A 17,987-nucleotide genomic window follows, 5' to 3' on the forward strand; every position below is an offset into this window, starting at 1 on the left:
GCCTAGATTCTCAAAGCGAAAAGCAGCTCTCAAACGGCGTGAAAGGCGAAGAAACACGGCGCATTTTTGCGGAGGATGGCGCATACGATAGCTGGCCGATGCGGCGGCTCTCACCGTGCAGACGACGGCGTAGACGACACCCCGACCACTTCCGCCGACTGCGCGCGAACCTCAGCGGCCGGCCGCTTCCGCCCACTGTGCGCGAGCAGCCTCAGCGACAGGGTGTATTGTCTGCGTCGTCGCCTCCAACGGTGCGCAATTTGTTCTCGTTCGTCTGTCAAGCCCTTTGCGATCTGCCTTTTGCGCAGAGCATCTAGGCTGCCCAATTTCAACGACCGTACCATTAACCAGTGGAGCGCAAGTAGCAGCGTATTGGACTCCTGGAGAAGCTCCTGCGATTCGGAGAAACACCAGCTCACAGAGCTCTTGTCAAGGGTAAGTCTGGCTCACAGCACACACTTATCGTGCGTTCTAAAAATGCACCTTCTAAATGTCGGTGCATATTTTGCCACCGTGTTCTTCAAAATATACACGGAACGGTGACCGATTGGCTGCCTATGCGGTGAATTAGGAGAAAAACTGAATGTCCTGTCTCTGTGAGGTACGCTTTCGGGCGGCGCCGGTGGCCAGCGGCGATCCCCACGCGCACGTATCTGGATGTTTTAAAACTGCATCACCTTCGAAATGGGGTTTCATAATTGTGCAGTACGTTTTAGGGTGTAGTGGGATTTTTTTTCACAAAGGGCCGTCATTGTAATTGCAGTGCACAATCATAAAAAAAGGGTTCAAGCTTTCTGGGTACATGCATTCCTATGGGATGCGTTCCCGTGCACGGAGCCTATTGTAAGAAATATAACGCAACGCATTATTAGCAAGCTCATAATCTCGTTCATACAACGTGTTGCACAATTACCGGCGTGCTGTAGAAGGCTTCTCTCAGCTAAACCTCTGAATCCTCGCAGCTCAAATTTCGCACGGAAACGGCATTTTGCCGTTAGTATTTTTAATACCAAATTTGTTGGGCGTACTTAATTTTGCCTGATTCGATCAGAAGAAGTCAAATGTTACCTTCGTATGCGGAGGCGGCGATGCAAGACGAGCCGCTGCGATTGCACCGGCATCGCAGCCGCCGCATTAACATCCAATCCGACTTCTTCTTATCGAATCGGGCAGGTACTACCAACAAATTTGGTATTAAAAAATACCAAGGGCAAAATGCCATTTCTGTGCGAAATTTGAGCTGCGAGGATTCAGAGGTTCAGCTGGGAGGAGCATTCTGCAGCGCACCGGTAATTGTGCAACGCGCTGAAGGAACGCCAGAACTAAATACAAAAATTAATTGCTCTCTCCCATCATGACCCTTCGCAACTTGCCCTCTAAAGAGTTACGGGTGTTACTAGTCATGTACGTGCGCGCGCGCCAGCTGCTGTGGAGAGGAGGAGTGGAGACGGTATAGTCAAGGAAGCCTGCATTCGAACGCCCTTCTCATAGGGTGGTTGGTGCCCACTCAAATAGGAGTGGAGCGATCGCAGCCACATTGTCTCACAAAATGGAATATGATTTATAAGATAGTAAAGGCTCAGCACCTGTCGCACTTCTGAGTGCACACTGAACCACGCTGTAAGGGAAAGCATTAAGGCGGGAGTCTAAGAAAATAGAGAAATAGGTGCCGTAGTGAAGGGTTGCTGAATCTTTAACGTTCTCTGACATCGGAGCATCTTCAACGTTCACTGACATCGCACAGCATACGGGCGCCTTTCAGTTTCTTCATCTAAACGCGGACGCCTCCGTCTGGTTCGAACGCAGCTGTAGAGGATGTGATGTCAGTGCAGGTTAAAGATCCTCAGTTAGTCGAAATTGTCCCGGAGTCCTCCACTACGGCTCCACTTCCTCTTTTCTTTTTTTCACTCCCTACTTCCCTCGCTTCCCTTACTACGCGGTTCAGATGTCCACCCAGAAGTTTGAGAGGTACTGCGCTCTCCTTTCCTCTAGACCAATTTCCGGTTTTACTACTGCGATGGGAACGGCACATGACGGCAGTATACTAACTGCGCACACGGACGCACGTGTGTTGTCAATCTGATAATAAACATAGAAAGCACGTTAGTTCACTACTTTCACAAGCGTGAAATGACTCAGTAAAATAAATATCGAAAACTACATTCTATGTTATATCAAAAGAGATATCGCTCGACATTTGACTCAGGAACGTTGAATCCTTTTAGCTTTTCCTTTCAGCCCTATATGCATCACTTCACTCACGACGCGGCTCTTAAAAAAAAAAAAAAAAAAAAAGAAAGAAAGAAAAAAAAAAAGACTGCAAATTTGTTTTTAAATGGAGCATATTCGTGCATAACACTACAGCGCGAAAGTTTAGCCAACGCCTCCAATACTACTTAAGGCCTGCGCCCTGTCTGATGACGTCACCATCCGCCTGCGTACCGGTCGCGATACGCCGAACGTGCACTGGGACGCATCAAAATTCAAGAAGCGGCGTCTCAGCGGCAGAGCTCCAGCGTCCCCCTAATTTTTCCTCTTTCTGCACGCTGCAAGTTCGTCGAGCCAGTCGGTTCTTCACGTGCTGTTTTTCTCGCGCGCGCTCAGCATGCAGGCTTCGGCATGCGTAACAAGTGTTATGTGCCTCTGTGTCCAGGAACTACAAGACGGGGAACACGGTTAAAGTGTTTTCATTCTCAAAGGATGAGAAGCTCTACAATAAGTGGCTTTGTGTGATTCCTCGAAAAGATTTAGTGCACATTGCCAACAACAAGGAACGAATCAATTTTCTCTACTGTTGCCACAAATGCACTGTGTGTAAAGAAGACATAACAAAAAAAAAATTATCTCTCCTACGATATTACTTAGTAGTGCGTTGATAATATTGCCGCGAACTATTTAAATCTTTATTTGTTCTTATTCGACAGCCGCTGGCATGCGGCCTTATCGTTGTGATTCTAGCGCGCTTATCGATTCTGTATTCCGTATTGTTCATGCTCGTTGTCGCGAGACGAAGCTTTATCCTTTTCTTTGTCGCGTATGATGCGTCGGGACGAATCTCGAAGATTCCAGCCGCTCACGTGTGTTTTCTACAATGTTCCGGGTCATGCTAGCACCGTATGCGGCTTTATCTAGATCTTTCCTCGCCGCCTTTAAATTCAGTGCTGAAAAGTGTAACGGGCATTCTTTGTTCGACGACCACCGAGCCCGATTGTTGCCATCGCCGCCGCCGAATCGCTTAGCTCTTTTGTGGGCGCAAGTCAGTCAAATAAACTGTTTCTTCAGTACACACACAGACTCTTCATTTGTGTCATCGACCTTGTCATCTCCAATATATATAGTGTGTGCGTCGCACTTTTGCTATTGTAATGCAGGAGCGCGCTTAACACTTCAGTGTATCCTGTCTCGAGTATACTTCATCGTACACCAATCCTCGGACCGAAAGGTGCCCAAAGTCCCACTAAAAGCGCCGTGTCCATGTCTCAAATCAGTATCATCCCAATTTCATGGCTGCACCTCGGGTCTCTCGAAATAATTTGTCCTGCCAGCGGCGGACTCCCCAGATGAGAAAAAAAAAAATGCGTCGGGAGGCACGTCTTGCTCGTGCTATATACCTATATAAGCTTCTGCAGTCAGCTATCAAGATGAACAAATGCAGAGTAAATTTTCATAAACTGCATGAAATCATGGAATGATGGATGATGAAATGATAGAGCATCTAAAATTGAAATGTGTTTCAGTTCAATGCACTGTTATTATTTACCCAGACTGTACCGTGTCCTTGAAAATTGTAAATTAAATCGTGCCGGTTTTACAGCCCTCTGATTGTTTTCTCAGACCTTCGTGTCACTGCGTGTTTCACGGCAACTCAGTGAAACGTTTAGGGGATTCAGTTGTGCCAGTCGAGGTCAGTGCTATCAATGTCCTTCTTGAGATATTAAATAGGTTGCGGCAAATTTGAGATGACAAAGGTCCACCTGATGGCTTTAGTGACCTGATAGTAAATCTCTGAAAGACCGAGCAAACTGTCTGCGAAAACAGAAAGGACGCTATTAAGTTTTTGAGCGAACAAGAGGGAACGCAACAACACGACTGATGTTGCAAATATCGACACAAAAAGAGCGCATATTGAAGACATTGACTTCAAAATAAAGTTATTTATCACCGTCACTGTTATTTATGTAGTGTCCAATTGCGCACCGCTTGTCTTAATGTGAATTATTTCATGTCACAAAATGTATGGGGCAGCGCATTAGCAGAATCAAAGCGTGTTTCCTCACAAACAGCGCTTACAACAAGCAGCAGCCTAAAACTAAAAATTACGAGGGACTTTAGCGACTGAAGTAGTGAAAGGTGAAAGCCTGAGTGCCGCATTCTGCTACGCAACTGGCACTAATTAGTAATTAATAATTTATTAGTTCTTTAGCAGGCAAATAATAAATAATAATTCCTTAGTTAACAACGAATTGCTTAACAGTACTGATTTTAATTAGTAATCAATTAGTAATTGACCATTGATTGGCATTTCGCCATATAAAGCACGCATGCGCGCATACTGTGGTGGTGCTCTGCGATTGTCGAGACCTCTATGACGTCATCTCGTCTCGGCCAATCAGAGCCGCCGCAAAAGTGGGACACATTTTGTCCACGACAGCATGAGCCATTAAAGGCTTTCGCCTTAATAATTATTCCTTGGAAGATTTCATCCAGAGACTGGCAAGCTTTCGACACAGCATGCAGAAGACTTGCTCAGTAGAAGCGTTCGAAGCAGCGCGGCGGCCTTGGCCGGCCAGTGATGACGTGGCTGACGTCATAACACATGAGGCGCAGGCCTTATGTTTAGGAGGCGTTCGTTTAAAGCATGCAAGCTGCCTCATAGCGAATATGGTTTATAGCTTACGGCGCTAACGTTAAGCAACTATCTGTAAGGGACGCAGTAGTAGTGGGTTCGAAAAAAGTCGGCCATCTGTGGTTCTTTAACATGCACTCACATCGCGCAGTACACGGGCGCCTTGAGTTCCACCTCCGTCGAAATGCGGCAGCTGCGGTCGCGTTTGAGCCGGAGTCCGCCGGCACAGAAGCGACCGTCCTAATCTCTGAACCACAGAGATGGAGCTGCACAGTGAGGAGAGACGGTAATTGTCACAATGCATGTTTCTCTTGCCCGCATCTGCAAAACCAAGCAAAGTTTAGTTTTGCAGACGACAACCTCGTTCCATTTCTCTTCGCCGAGCAAAGGAAAGCTGGGCGTCGTGTTCAAAGGCACGCGAAGCAAACAATTTAAAACGACCGCGGGCAAGAGAGAGAGGTAGAAGACGCACACACTGCCTTAGTACCGCTGAACCCGCAGCCGATATAAGAAGTCTTGAGACGCGAGTTCCACCGCAGTAGACGTGCGTTCCAGGACAGCAGCTGGACACGCTGACAATTCTTAAAAAGGAGCGGAGACTCACCGCAGCAGACTGCAGCACGGATGCAGGTAGCGCGCCGGTTGTCGGCCTTACTCCTTGTCTGTAAGTGTTCCTCTATCGTCTCCTCAGTCCCTACTGCTATTAATTAATGATAGTTTATGAACGGTTAAATTTCCGTTTGCTCTCTATGCGTCTCGGTTTTCTCAGACAACGTTTACCATCTGCAAGCTTATTAATCCTTTTGTGGTCACATCCAAGACTGTACTCACTGCTTCGTGTATTTCCATTTTATCATTACATCGCATCTGGAGTTGGAACTCATTGGCCCGTCCCAGGTTCGTTTCCTGTTTGCGCCCCCACTTGCGATTGGGATATTAATGCTCAATTTTGCAGCTTCGCCGAGCGGGCCGACCTGTCTGAACGAGATGCCCAGAAATGTGAACCCAGAATACGGTAAGTGGCGCCCAATGATATTTTGCTATCTTATATAGGTTGTCCTCTCTGGGCCAAGAAGTTCACGGGGCTTTGCACCTTAACCGAACAGTGCCAGGCATTTTATCTGGGATCGGCCATCTGGTACTCTTTGTTCGCATAGTGTTTTCATAGGCTTGTCGCTAAGGCCCAGTTCCTCAGGCGTCGGCCTATATTTATTCAATTGGTGGGCTAAGTTCCTTTCGAACATATCAGTCACATTCTATAGACTGCGTAAAGAAATGGTCTGGTGTGGAATGTCGCGTACATAGCCACTGTTCTTTCAGAAAATTCTATACACATTGCTTACCAGGCGTCGCAACTAACGCTAGCTAAAGACTAAAAATGCCCCGAGGCGCATAAGTGGCAGCAAGTGGATGTGACGGGGCGAAAGCTGTGAAATGGGCACTGAAGGCAGCATTGAAAGTAATTCCTGTAACGTGGCCGCGTTCACCGCGGAAAACTGCGGCCGCGCTGGTTCCCGGGAGTTATACGCAAGCAAGAACTGCCTCCCTAGTGGGCGGACGGCGTGTCGCGTACGTCGTCTCACATGTGGCGTCTCATTGCTTTGCTTCTGAAGCTAGCGATTTAACTGCGAAATCGTTAGAAGCCTCATCGGTGCGAAACAGCCTCCGTCTCTATTGCGTAATATTCGTTGAATTAGAGGGCTGTGTCCTCATTAAATCACATCATATGACCGAGATGTCAGATGCGCTGGCCGATAGCAAGCTGTAGTTGACAGTTGGAAGGAGCGTTGGTCACGTGGCATCGCTGAGCTTAGTGCGGGTTCGGCGGCAGTTGGCAGCGGCGCTGGCTCTAGTAATCTTCCTTGGTGGTGCGCGGACCATGTCTAGAAAGCTCCGCGTATCAGATTGCAATGGGGCAAGCATCGACGCCGTCCATGCCTGTGCCATAGTGAAAAATATCCGAAAGCAGAGAGGTTGACCACGAATGTCCCTGAAGGTTGAGAATAGGCGACCGCACAGGGCTGAGCTTGTGTAGCGAGGAATGCACCAGGCTCTCCCCTGATAATTGAAATTAAGAGGCGGGGGGGGGGGGGGGGGGGGAAGGGTGTGTTAAGGTTAGAAAAGGGCAGTCATGAATGCCAAAAAAAAAAAAAAGCTTCTTTACAATTTTTATACAGAGGTGCCTTCAAGGAAATAAAAAGAGTGCATACCACTCCCTTTCCCCTTCACCCCCTCTGACTTGGGTGTGCATGCAAGGTAATTCACTGGTCGCCTAAACGAACTCGTGATCGTCTGTAGTAAGAAGTTTTTCACAAGGAAACATGGCACCCTCGCAGGCTCTAGGGCAGGACCGAAACGAAAAGACCGCAAGAAAAGATACTCCAGACGAGGACGCCCCCAGGCTAGAGTGTGCGAGGACACTGTGGAAGAGGTGAGCGGCTGCAACGCTGGAATAGTCGCCACAGAACACAATTTGAAGTCGGCCGAAGTGGCTCCGCGAGGAGCTTCCGCCACTGGCTAGTAATTTTTTTTTAATCGTTTACAGAGCTGCATTACGAAAGGTGCATCAGCGCGGTCTGTGTAGGTGGGTTTTCAGCTAGGCAGACACCATGTACTACATGTACGGGATTGGGCTTGATTGTTAAATCATTAACTGGAGCCACCTATCAACTTCCTTACTTATATTTTAGGGTGCAATGTTAAATTTTAAAATTAAAGAGTGTCAACATCAAAGGTGAGACCAGTGCTTAAATTTCTTAATATATCGTACTTCAAAATGCGCATTTGAAAGCTCGTTAAATTGGCTACACAGCTCTTTATACTTTTATACTGACATTTTTATTCCTATTACAACGCCGCTAAAATCAAGTTAACTTCGTCAACATTGCATGAGATACACAAACGGAGTCTGTATGTGTTGAGTAAAAAGTGAAATAGACTGCATTGTATGAATCTTCGGTGCGTGAAAGCCAACTCACCGAGCTTTCAAAAGTGTCTTGTTGATGTTCAATAATTAGGGCCACATTGTCTGAAATTTCAAAACGGGCGCATCTTTGATGTTGACGGTCTTATATCTCGCAATATTCGCCCTTAAAATCATAAATGAAAACGTTTACGTAATATTATTTAATTAATCAAATCAAGCACTGTTACGTACATGACCTCCATCCTACTTTAATATCCACCTGCATAGAGTGCAAAGACTCAACTCTCGTATCAGTTTTTAAAACAGAAGCTTGTAAACATTCAAAAAGAAATCTTCCCCGTACTGCTTAACGCGGAGGCACCAACTACTAAAGCACGGCTCTAAGAAAGCATCCTCAGTAGCCGTATGGCTGCGCTTAGGTGGATGCCAGTGAGTAATCACTCGCTGATTACAAACGCCCACATATTCCAATGCTGCAACCCTAACATTGCCAAGAATACTGGACGCCTTGACGGTCGTCGATGCTAAACCTAGTGGTCGCTTGAAAATATGCGTTTTACGCGATAGCTTTGAAGGCCTTGTGTCACGGAAATCACGGCATTATCGTCATCGCAGCGAATGCTTTGTTCGCTCACGAATAACCCGAAGAACCCTGGAAAATAGTCGGAACACTATAAAGAAAGTCATAATGAATACAAAATTGGTGACAAGGCTCATGTAACATAGACATTCAAGAATAGAAAAAATAAATTGAAGCCTATTATAGCGAGTATTGAAGGGGGGAGGGGGGGGGGGCGTCCCGATACCCTCTAGCTACGGGACGAACACGCTATGGTGTATGTATATATATATATATATATATATATATATATATATATATATATATATATATATATATATATATATATATATATATATATATTGCCGCATAGAAGACGACGCAAAAGATGACGACTATGGGAACACAAGCGCGAGCTGAAAGAAGAAGGAGGAAGCTTGATCGCAAGACTCGTTCTAGGCCACTAATCAAACCGTCTTATATTTCGACCCTCCTTGGCGTTCTGTCGAGACGTGACACTGGTGGAGGTGATGGGTATTCATAAGACTCCTTCCGGCAGTCCACAGCGGATCCCAGACATCGACACTCCTGTCCATCGCACTAGCCGCCGTCTTCTAGGCCTAGCCCCGGAGTACAGCCATCTGCCGAACGACTCTTCAAACGCCCAAATTCGTCAGGTCCCCCAAGCCATGGCACATACCAACCTTACGCCGGTGACTCTTCAGAACACCAAGGTACTAGAGTGCTTTCGCGGGGACGCGTTTGAAGATGTCGAGGACTGGCTTGACCAGTTTGAGCGAGTGGCCAAAATCAACCAATGGAGCGCAGACCAGAAGCTGTCCAATGTTTATTTTGCCCTTCAGGATAATGCTAGAACGTGGTTTGAAAACCACGAGACCAGCTTATCCACATGGAATGACTTCCGCCGCCAGCTGGTAGATACTTTTGCGAGAACGGATCGACGAGACAATGCGCTGCGCCTGCTTGAAGTGCGCATCCAGAAGCCGAATGAGAGCGTGGCTATGTTTGCGGAAGACATGGCTCGCCTTTTTCGCCGTGCCGACCCTGATATGAGTGAACCAAAGAAGCTACGGCATCTCATGCATGGCGTCAAAGAACAGGTGTTTGCCGGCTTGGTACGCAACCCCCCTAAAACCGTGAGTGAGTTCGTTAAGGACGCTACGGCTATCGAACGAGCCCTCCAAGACCGGCCGCCAGTACAACCGACCGGTCACCTGTGCCCCGACGACTGCAGCGGCGCTGACTGAAACATATACAACCACTCTTCGAGACATCATTACAGGCATTGTCCTTGAGGAGCTGCAGCAAATTACGACTACGAAGGCTCAGTCGTCAGGGGCCCTCATGGAAACAGTGAGGAATGAAATTCGGTACGCCCTATCACCGTCTACACCATGCAACGAGTCTCATCCAGTCGACAACGCGGCACCCCTTTCCGAACCATACCACGCTCCAAAACCGATCAGCTGCACGGCCAACATTCCTGCACCTTACCTCGAGCCGCAGCCCGAGAGCTATGCTGCGGTCCTTCGTCGCCCACCTCCAGACCACGCCCCACCGAGCTCACCGAACCGTCAGGAGATTCGGTTCTTCCAGGGACCTCAGTGGGCTCCTCCCAGGCGCTCTCAACTGCGCCGAACTGACAGGTGGCGCAGTTATGACAGCCGACCACTTTGTTTCTACTGCGAACAACCTGGCCATGTGTATCGGTACTGCCGCCACCGCGAAGAGGGGCAGTCCTTTCCGCTTGCTTCTGCTCGCCGCCGCTTCGGCACTGATTCTGCCCAAATCGATGACGACCCTCCGGTCAGCAGGGAAACCGAATCCCCGGGCTTCCGCCGCCGCTCCTCCCCATCGCCACAGCGTTATTCGCCGACGCGTCTCAACACTACTGACGTTAGCGGACGGCGGTCCCCTAGCCCTCACCGGGGAAACTAAGAGCTGCAACCTCGCGAGGGGAGGTTGCAACCAGGCTAAAAGTGTCGAAACCTTCACCACCGTCGCAATTGCCGACAACCCGTGCTTCTGACGCCGCCGCTAACATTGACATTTCCGCACTACCGCCGAAAATGCCGTACCAGATGATCAGCCATGACGACGAAGCTTACAGCGCCGACCTTGCCGCGCTTCCGCCGCAAATTCCAAAGGGACGATCAACCCAGATAATTTTGTTAGCGCTGACCTCGCCGTTTTCATTGATGGGCTGGCGGTACATGCTCTGGTGGATACCGGGGCAGATTTTTCAATTATTAGCCAGAAACTGACCGACACGCTGCGCAAAGTAAAAACTGAATGGACTGGGCCAGTAATAAGAAGTGCTGGGGGTCAGCTACTGGCACCGACAGGGAAATGCACTGCCCGGATAGGAATAGGAAACGCGGTGTTTGTTGGCTGCTTCGTTATTATCCCTGACTGCTGCAAAGACCTTATCTTGGGCATGGAGTTTCCGCGTCTTCATGGGGCTGTAATCAGCATCCGTGACAGCATCGTTGCCTTCACCAGTAACCATGAAGACCTTGGTTATGCGCAAGTACCACTATTGCCCTTACGCGTCGCCAATGAGACGGTGACATTACCTCCGCGATCATGCTCTCTTGAAGTGAAATGCGACGTGGCGCATACAGGCGATGGCGTCGCCGAACGGGCGGTTACCCTGGTACTCAGCCGAGGTGTTTCTATAGCTCGAGGGCTGGTCAACTTGACCAATGGGCATACCGAACTGCTGCTGACAAACTTCAGCGACGAGCGTCAGCAAATTCCGAAAGGCACAACTGTGGCCTTTTTCGACACCCTCCCAAATGCGCAGCACTGCTGCTTACTGCAACAGAGGGGATCAGTGTGCAAGACACCCGTAATCATCGTTGATGTGAGCCCAAATTTGTCTTCTTCAGAGCGGGACCGCCTTTTAGATCTCATAGATCAATTTCGAGACTGTTTTGCTTCAGAATCGCGGATCGGCCAAACGCCTTTGACAAAACATCGGATTATCACGGATGACTCGATTCGTCCGATTCGACAAAATCCTTACCGTGTGGCTCCGAACGAACGTGAAGCCATTCAGCGCCAGGTGGCCGAAATGCTTAGAGACGACGTTATCCAGCCGTCACAGAGTCCCTGGGCTTCCCCCGTGGTACTTGTTAAAAAGAAAGACGGCAGCTTACGATTTTGCATAGACTATCGCAAGCTCAACCAAGTGACCAAAAAAGACGTGTACCCTCTCCCTCGCATCGACGACTCCTTGGATCGCCTACGAAATGCACGTTACTTCTCGTCGATGGACTTGAAAAGTGGATATTGGCAAATCGAAGTGGATGAGAGGGATTGGGAGAAGACAGCATTCATCACTCCCAACGGATTGTATGAGTTTAAAGTCCTTCCGTTCGGTTTATGCTCGGCGCCAGCAACATTTCAGAGACTGATGGACACTGTGCTTTCGGGACTTAAGTGGCAAACATGCTTGGTGTATCTTGACGACGTGATCGTGTTTTCGGCTACATTTGAAGAGCATCTACTCCGTTTGCTAGCTGTGTTTCAGGCCATACGATCTGCGGGCCTCGCACTAAAACCCGAGAAGTGCCACTTCGGTTACGAGGAGCTGCAGTTCTTAGGCCACGTCGTCAGCCAAGAAGGTGTTCGGCCGGATCCTGAAAAGCTCTCCGCAGTCGCCAAGTTCCCAACACCTACGGACAAAAAGACATTGCGGCGCTTCTTGGGCCTTTGCGCCTATTACGGTCGCTTAATTGCTGGCTTCTCACGAATAGCCTGGCCATTAACTTCACTGACGCGTGACAACGCTGTCTTTCGCTGGGGTGAAGAACAGCAACAAGCTTTCAATGAGCTGAGGAGGCGTCTACAGACACCACCTGTCTTGGCGCACTTTGATGACGACGCCCCTACCCTGCTTCATACGGATGCCAGCAACGTGGGCTTAGGTGCTGTGTTGGTGCAGCGCCAGGATGGTGTGGAAAAGGTAATTGCTTACGCCAGCAGGACCCTATCTAAAGCAGAAGCGAACTACTCGGCAACCGAAAAAGAATGCCTTGCAGTCGTATGGGCGGTTATGAAATTCCGTAGCAGTCTGGGCATGTTGGTTATTCATAATGGAAAAATACAGCGCAGAGAAGGACGAGGACAAAATGAAGACACAGCGCTCGTGTGTCCTATGTGTCTTCATTTTGTCCTCGTCCTTCTCTCCGCTGTATTTTTCCATTATGAAATTCCGCCCTTATTTGTACGCTCGCCCCTTTCAAGTCGTCAGCGACCGTCACTCTCTCTGTTGGCTGACGAACTTAAAGGACCCTTCAGGGAGACTCGCGCGTTGGAGCCTTCGATTACAAGAATTTGACATGGCTGTTATTTACAAATCTGAAAAGAAGCACACAGATGCAGATTGCCTTTCGCGAGCGCCGGTCGAACCTTCCACTATGACCGATGAAGACACTGCGTTTTTAGGTGTCATAGATGACGCAACGCTTTCCCAACAGCAGCGAGAGGATCAGGGATTGCTCCCTCTTATTGATTTCTTGGAGAAGCGAACTGCGGCTGTTCCGAAGATTTTCGCCCGAGTAATCCCTTCATTCTTTATTCGCAACAACGTACTTTACAAGAAGAACTTCCGTCCTGGGGGAAACAGTCATCTGCTCGTCGTCCCATCGGTTCTCCGCACTGAAGTTTTGCAAGCGTGCCACGACGAGCCAACCGCTGGTCACCTAGGCTACACCCGCACGTTGGCTAGAGTACAGCACGGATACTACTGGCCAAAACTGCCGGCGACAGTGAAACGCTATGTACGTACGTGCATCGACTGCCAGCGCCATAAATCACCCCCTGTAAAACCAGCTGGCCTACTCCACCCTCTTCAAGTGCCAGCGACACCTTTTAAGCAAATTGGCATGGACCTCCACCATTTCCGACGTCTACAGCCGGGAATAAATGGATAATCGTGGCCACTGATTATCTGACCCGCTACGCGGAGACCAAGGCTCTGCCAAAGGGTACCGCCGCCGAAGCAGCTAGGTTCTTCGTTGAGAACATTGTCCTGAGGCATGGCGCTCCCACTTATTATAACTGACCCAGGAACTACATTTACGGCCGAACTTTTGGAAATCGTTCTTCGCCTCAGTGGTACCAGTCACCGTAAAACTACTGCCTATCACCCTCAAACCAATGGGTTGACGGAACACCTCAATAAGACCCTCGCAGGCATGCTTTGCATGTACGTCGACGTGAACCACAAGAATTGGGACGAAATACTTCCCTACGTCACGTTCGCCTACAATACGGCCCGCCAAGACACCACTCGCATGACAGCATTCAGCCTCCTTCACGGGCGACCAGTAACAACTATGCTGGATGCAATGTTGCTCCCGAATGCCGACACCGATGATCTCGATCAGGACGCCGAGGAATTCGCTCAGCGTGCAGAGGAAGCTCGCCAAATAGCGCGTGTGCGGATCAAAAATCAGCAGGAGCATGATGCACGACGCTACAATCAGAGACACCGACATGAAATGTACGAACCTGGCGACAAAGTGTGGGTCTGGACGCCTATTCGCCAGCGTGGACTCTCCGAAAAACTATTGCGGCGATACTTTCGACCCTATGTTGTTCAGCGACGTTTAACCGACGTCACTTATGAGGTGATGCCAGACGGGGTGTCGACATCAAAGCGACGCCAGCACCAAGCTGACGTCGTCCACGTCGTGCGTATGAAGCCATACCACTTAGTCTGACCTTAACCTCCTACTTCCTTTTGTTCTCATCGGGACGATGCTTCCTAAGGAGGGGGACAAATGCCGCATAGAAGACGACGCAAAAGATGACGACTATGGGAACACAAGCGCGAGCTGAAAGAAGAAGGATGAAGCTTGATCGCAAGACTCGTTCTAGGCCACTAATCAAACCGTCTTATATTTCGACCCTCCTTGGCGTTCTGTCGAGACGTGACAATAAATATATATATATATATATATATATATATATATATATATATATGTATGTGTGTGTGTGTGTGTGTGTGTGTGTGTGTGTGTGTGTGTGTGTGTGTGTGTGTGTGTGTGTGTGTGTGTGTGTGTGTGTGTGTGTGTGTGTGTGTGTGTGTGTGTGTGTGTGTGTGTGTGTGTGTGTGTGTGTGTGTGTGTGTGTGTGTGTGTGTGTGTGTGTGTGTGTGTGTGTGTGTGTGTGTGTGTGTGTGTGTGTGTGTGTGTGTGTGTGTGTGTGTGTGTGTGTGTGTGTGTGTGCGTGTGCGTGTGCGTGTGTGTGTGCGTGTGTGCGTGTGTGTGTGTGTGTGTGTGTGCGTGTGTGTGTGTGTGTGTGTGTGTGTGTGTGTGTGTGTGTGTGCGTGAGTGTGTGTGTGTGCATACACATCGGCCACCACTATTCTTTCTTTCAAAAAAAAAATTTACCAAGAAACACGATGTTCATTACACTAAAAAAAAATAAATAAAGGGTCTCTTAAATGTCTCCCAAGAGGAGAATGGCGAAAGCCTACCCTTCCTCTCCTATCATTTGTTTCTCATCGTTTTCCTGTTATCGGCGTTCGTTGCAGACCTACATATAATTTTAATTGGTTTGCAGGGAAAAAAAGGCACAATATCTGTCACACTTTCTCCAGAAAGTGTGTTTGGACGGTACACCATCGCTCCTGTAGCATGGCATTCCTTGGCGCGCGTTCAAGTGTGGGATTGCAGATGACAGGATTGCTAGACAAGGAGAACACATCTCGCGGAATCTGGAGCGCAGATGACAGATCTTTGGCACAGATCTCTCGTACAGGATTTCATTCCATGAGCCTTACTATGCTATATTTACATAACTGATGAAAAGGGTTTTAACATGCCTGAGCCATTGTACCATCCTGGCCTAGGAAACGGCCCGACGTCTTTTCGTGACCTCTCGTAAGCCACGAAGTTTCGTTGGTTCATGTATGTTAGAAAGGGATAGATAGTAAATGAGCTGTGGCCTTTGAGTGGCGTGCCTTAAAGAGATATAGTGATGCTAACTGCAAACTATGAGTATGCGAGCATGCTAGGTAACAATTTTGCATTGCGTACAAGGCAGCGTTACACTCGAAAGCAAATGGCGTTGCGAATAAAAAGAGAAAAATAAGGACTGCACAGGCCAAGCTAGTCGCTGTCTGAGTCAGTGGCATGATATGCGGGTTGTAGCAAATGACAATTAAGCGGGAAAGGCGACAAGGTTCATTAATGCAACCGCGTTCCTCCCAAGTATTTTTTTTTTCTCCACAAAAGTAGTCGTACAAATAAGAACCCATGTTGGGCGGGATATACGTTCTAAATGACCTCCAGCATATATCGCAGACAGCCGCTTCTTGATACTTAGAAGGAACACAGATATCACAAAAGCATTATGAAGGAAACTGAGTGGAGCGCCCCAACCACTGAACCATCACAAGGTGGGGAGGGGGGTAGACTTAGAATAGATTACAGAACAATAACTTTATAGCCGAGCGGCATGGCATGTGAAAGCAATAGCAGAGTCCTGCAAACGTATCATTCACTTCGAGAGAGTGTACGCATTCCACGCAAGAACTCCAGTTAAACTTATCGGCTGCATCTCTGGCATTTCCTTGAAGCGCCCCAGATGTGCCAGTGCCGGACACTGCGTTGTTCCTGACGGCGTCATACTCGCGCGACAGATAGTGACTTCGCGACATGCCGTCCCTACACTCTCCATCTTTCCACGTTCCCTTCACATCCTGTGTTCTCTCTTAGCAGATGCTACCTGTAAGCTCTTTCTCTCCTCTCCTTCCATCCCTCTCTCTAGGTCTTAACCCATAAGGAAAGTTCTAACGTCGGCCTTAAGCTGCGTATACCGCAGTTTTATAACTCAAATTTCCCAATCGCATTGCAGTGCCCAACTTAGGAGAGATTTACGGTAATAGAAGAGACATCTGGGCGAGTTGGTATGGGGACATAATGAATAAACAGCGCTACAGACTAGGGCGAAGATCAAGAAGCAAATAAGGTGACAGCGCCCATCCTGTTTGCTTCTTGATCATCGTCCTAGTCTGTAGCGCTGTTTATTCATTATGTCAAGAGAGATAAATAGTAAAGAAAGGAACGGCAAAGGGGTTAACCCGGCAATTCCCGGTTGCCTACCGTACAGTTCAGGAGGGGGCCGACTGTAGGTAACCAGCATCAGGGATCAGTGAAACGTTCCTATCGTACAGTAGAGCCCAGCCTGAATTGCAACGTTCCGACTAATACCCGTCCTCCCGCTTTATGCAAAATGTGTGCACTGTAAAGCACTCCAAATGTGACCCGGTCATTCCTTTCCGGGTGGTTAGGGCGGAAAACTTCCCCCGAGCTATCTATTCCCATTTGTAGAGGAAGATCAATTGCAGACTTCGCTCGATAGTTCCAAGTGATATTGAGCGATACTGCTGACCGGCTGCTTGGGCTATTTCCGTCAAGCGTTCTACGCCAGAGCTTCAGCAGAGCTCATTGGAAATCAAGCAGTTCGCATTGCAGGACGTCGAAAAGTTGGAGGCGAGCGCCAAAGCCTACGTGTCCAGGATCCAGTTCGATGTGAACACTTCTCAACTGTCTACAGGAACCGAGTACGTCAGCGCTGCACCCCAGACTGGGACTGCGGGAACGCTCAGCGGTGAGTTCTGCTTATTTTATCTATCTACGAGCAGTTGCTGTTAGTGAGCACCACCTGGGTCATTGTGGTTTTTCTCTCTTTTCCCACAGACATAACATAGAGTTCGGTTGTAAGAGCTGGGTGAAGTTGTCGATATTTCATGTGCTATAGACGCGGTGACCTCGACTTTCTTGCGGGCTAGAAAAAAAAAAGGTGGTTCTAAGCATGGTTTAGAGCCCTCGGAGCACCACAAAAGAAAGTGCTATCATATTTATATTATAAGAAGGGGGTGGGGTTAATTACAGGGTCTTATGGTCCGAGCGCTCAGTGCGATGTGACCAACCCAACAGACACCATCGGCTTCTGCCTCCTCGTTCTTCACTAGCCCCACAGAACTGCCAGTGCATCATTTTCGTCACTGCAATCACCCCCGGGAGAAGAGGGAGCCATCCTGGAGACTCTAGGGGTAGCCAATACGGCCGAGTCGTAAAAGGACTTCAGGCGTTGAACGTGAACAATCTCACTCCGGTGGAGGTACAGATCGGAGAAGATGTGTCAGGCTCGACGACGTAGTTTGCTGTCGACTTCTGCTCAATAACTCGGCACGGGCATTGGTACTTGGCCAACAGTTTGTGGGAAAAGTGCGGGCATGCTGCAGGAACACACAACCAATCAAGCCAGCCGGGTTGAAACGGGCTGACCGGGTCGAAAGTGTGAACGCGAGCTTGTTGACGAATTTGGTTCTCCGTCCTGAGTGATCGCCCAAGCGGCGGTAATCTTTACTCTGGAGCATGCTTCGCGGACTGAGAAACGGCGCAGTACATTCGGAATGGCGAAAACCTTGTAGTGGTCGTCGTGGCGGTATGCTAAGCGAAAATAACGAAGGGAAGGACAGCACCCCAGTTGGCACACACACACACACACACACACACACACACACACACACACACACACACACACACACACACACACACACACACACACACACACACACACACACACACACACACACACACACACATATATAT

General features: G+C 48.7%; 1 protein-coding gene across 1 annotated transcript in view; it reads left to right on the top strand.

Annotated features, from left to right (window-relative positions):
* The first annotated feature begins 208 nt into the window (after positions 1-208).
* LOC146206272 (uncharacterized) overlaps positions 209-17,987 on the top strand; it is a 37,206-nt gene continuing 19,427 nt past the window's right edge. The window contains exons 1-4 of the mRNA XM_084587005.1: positions 209-435; positions 5,802-5,861; positions 7,183-7,277; positions 16,845-16,980. Of these exons, the coding sequence (XP_084443131.1) occupies positions 5,834-5,861; positions 7,183-7,277; positions 16,845-16,980 (259 nt within the window). The 5' untranslated portion in view covers positions 209-435; positions 5,802-5,833. The remainder of the gene's footprint in view (positions 436-5,801; positions 5,862-7,182; positions 7,278-16,844; positions 16,981-17,987) is intronic.

The sequence above is a fragment of the Amblyomma maculatum genome, chromosome 1 (assembly GCF_055883805.1).
Source record: "Amblyomma maculatum isolate TAMU_Amacu chromosome 1, ASM5588380v1, whole genome shotgun sequence".
Lineage (NCBI taxonomy): Eukaryota > Metazoa > Arthropoda > Arachnida > Ixodida > Ixodidae > Amblyomma > Amblyomma maculatum.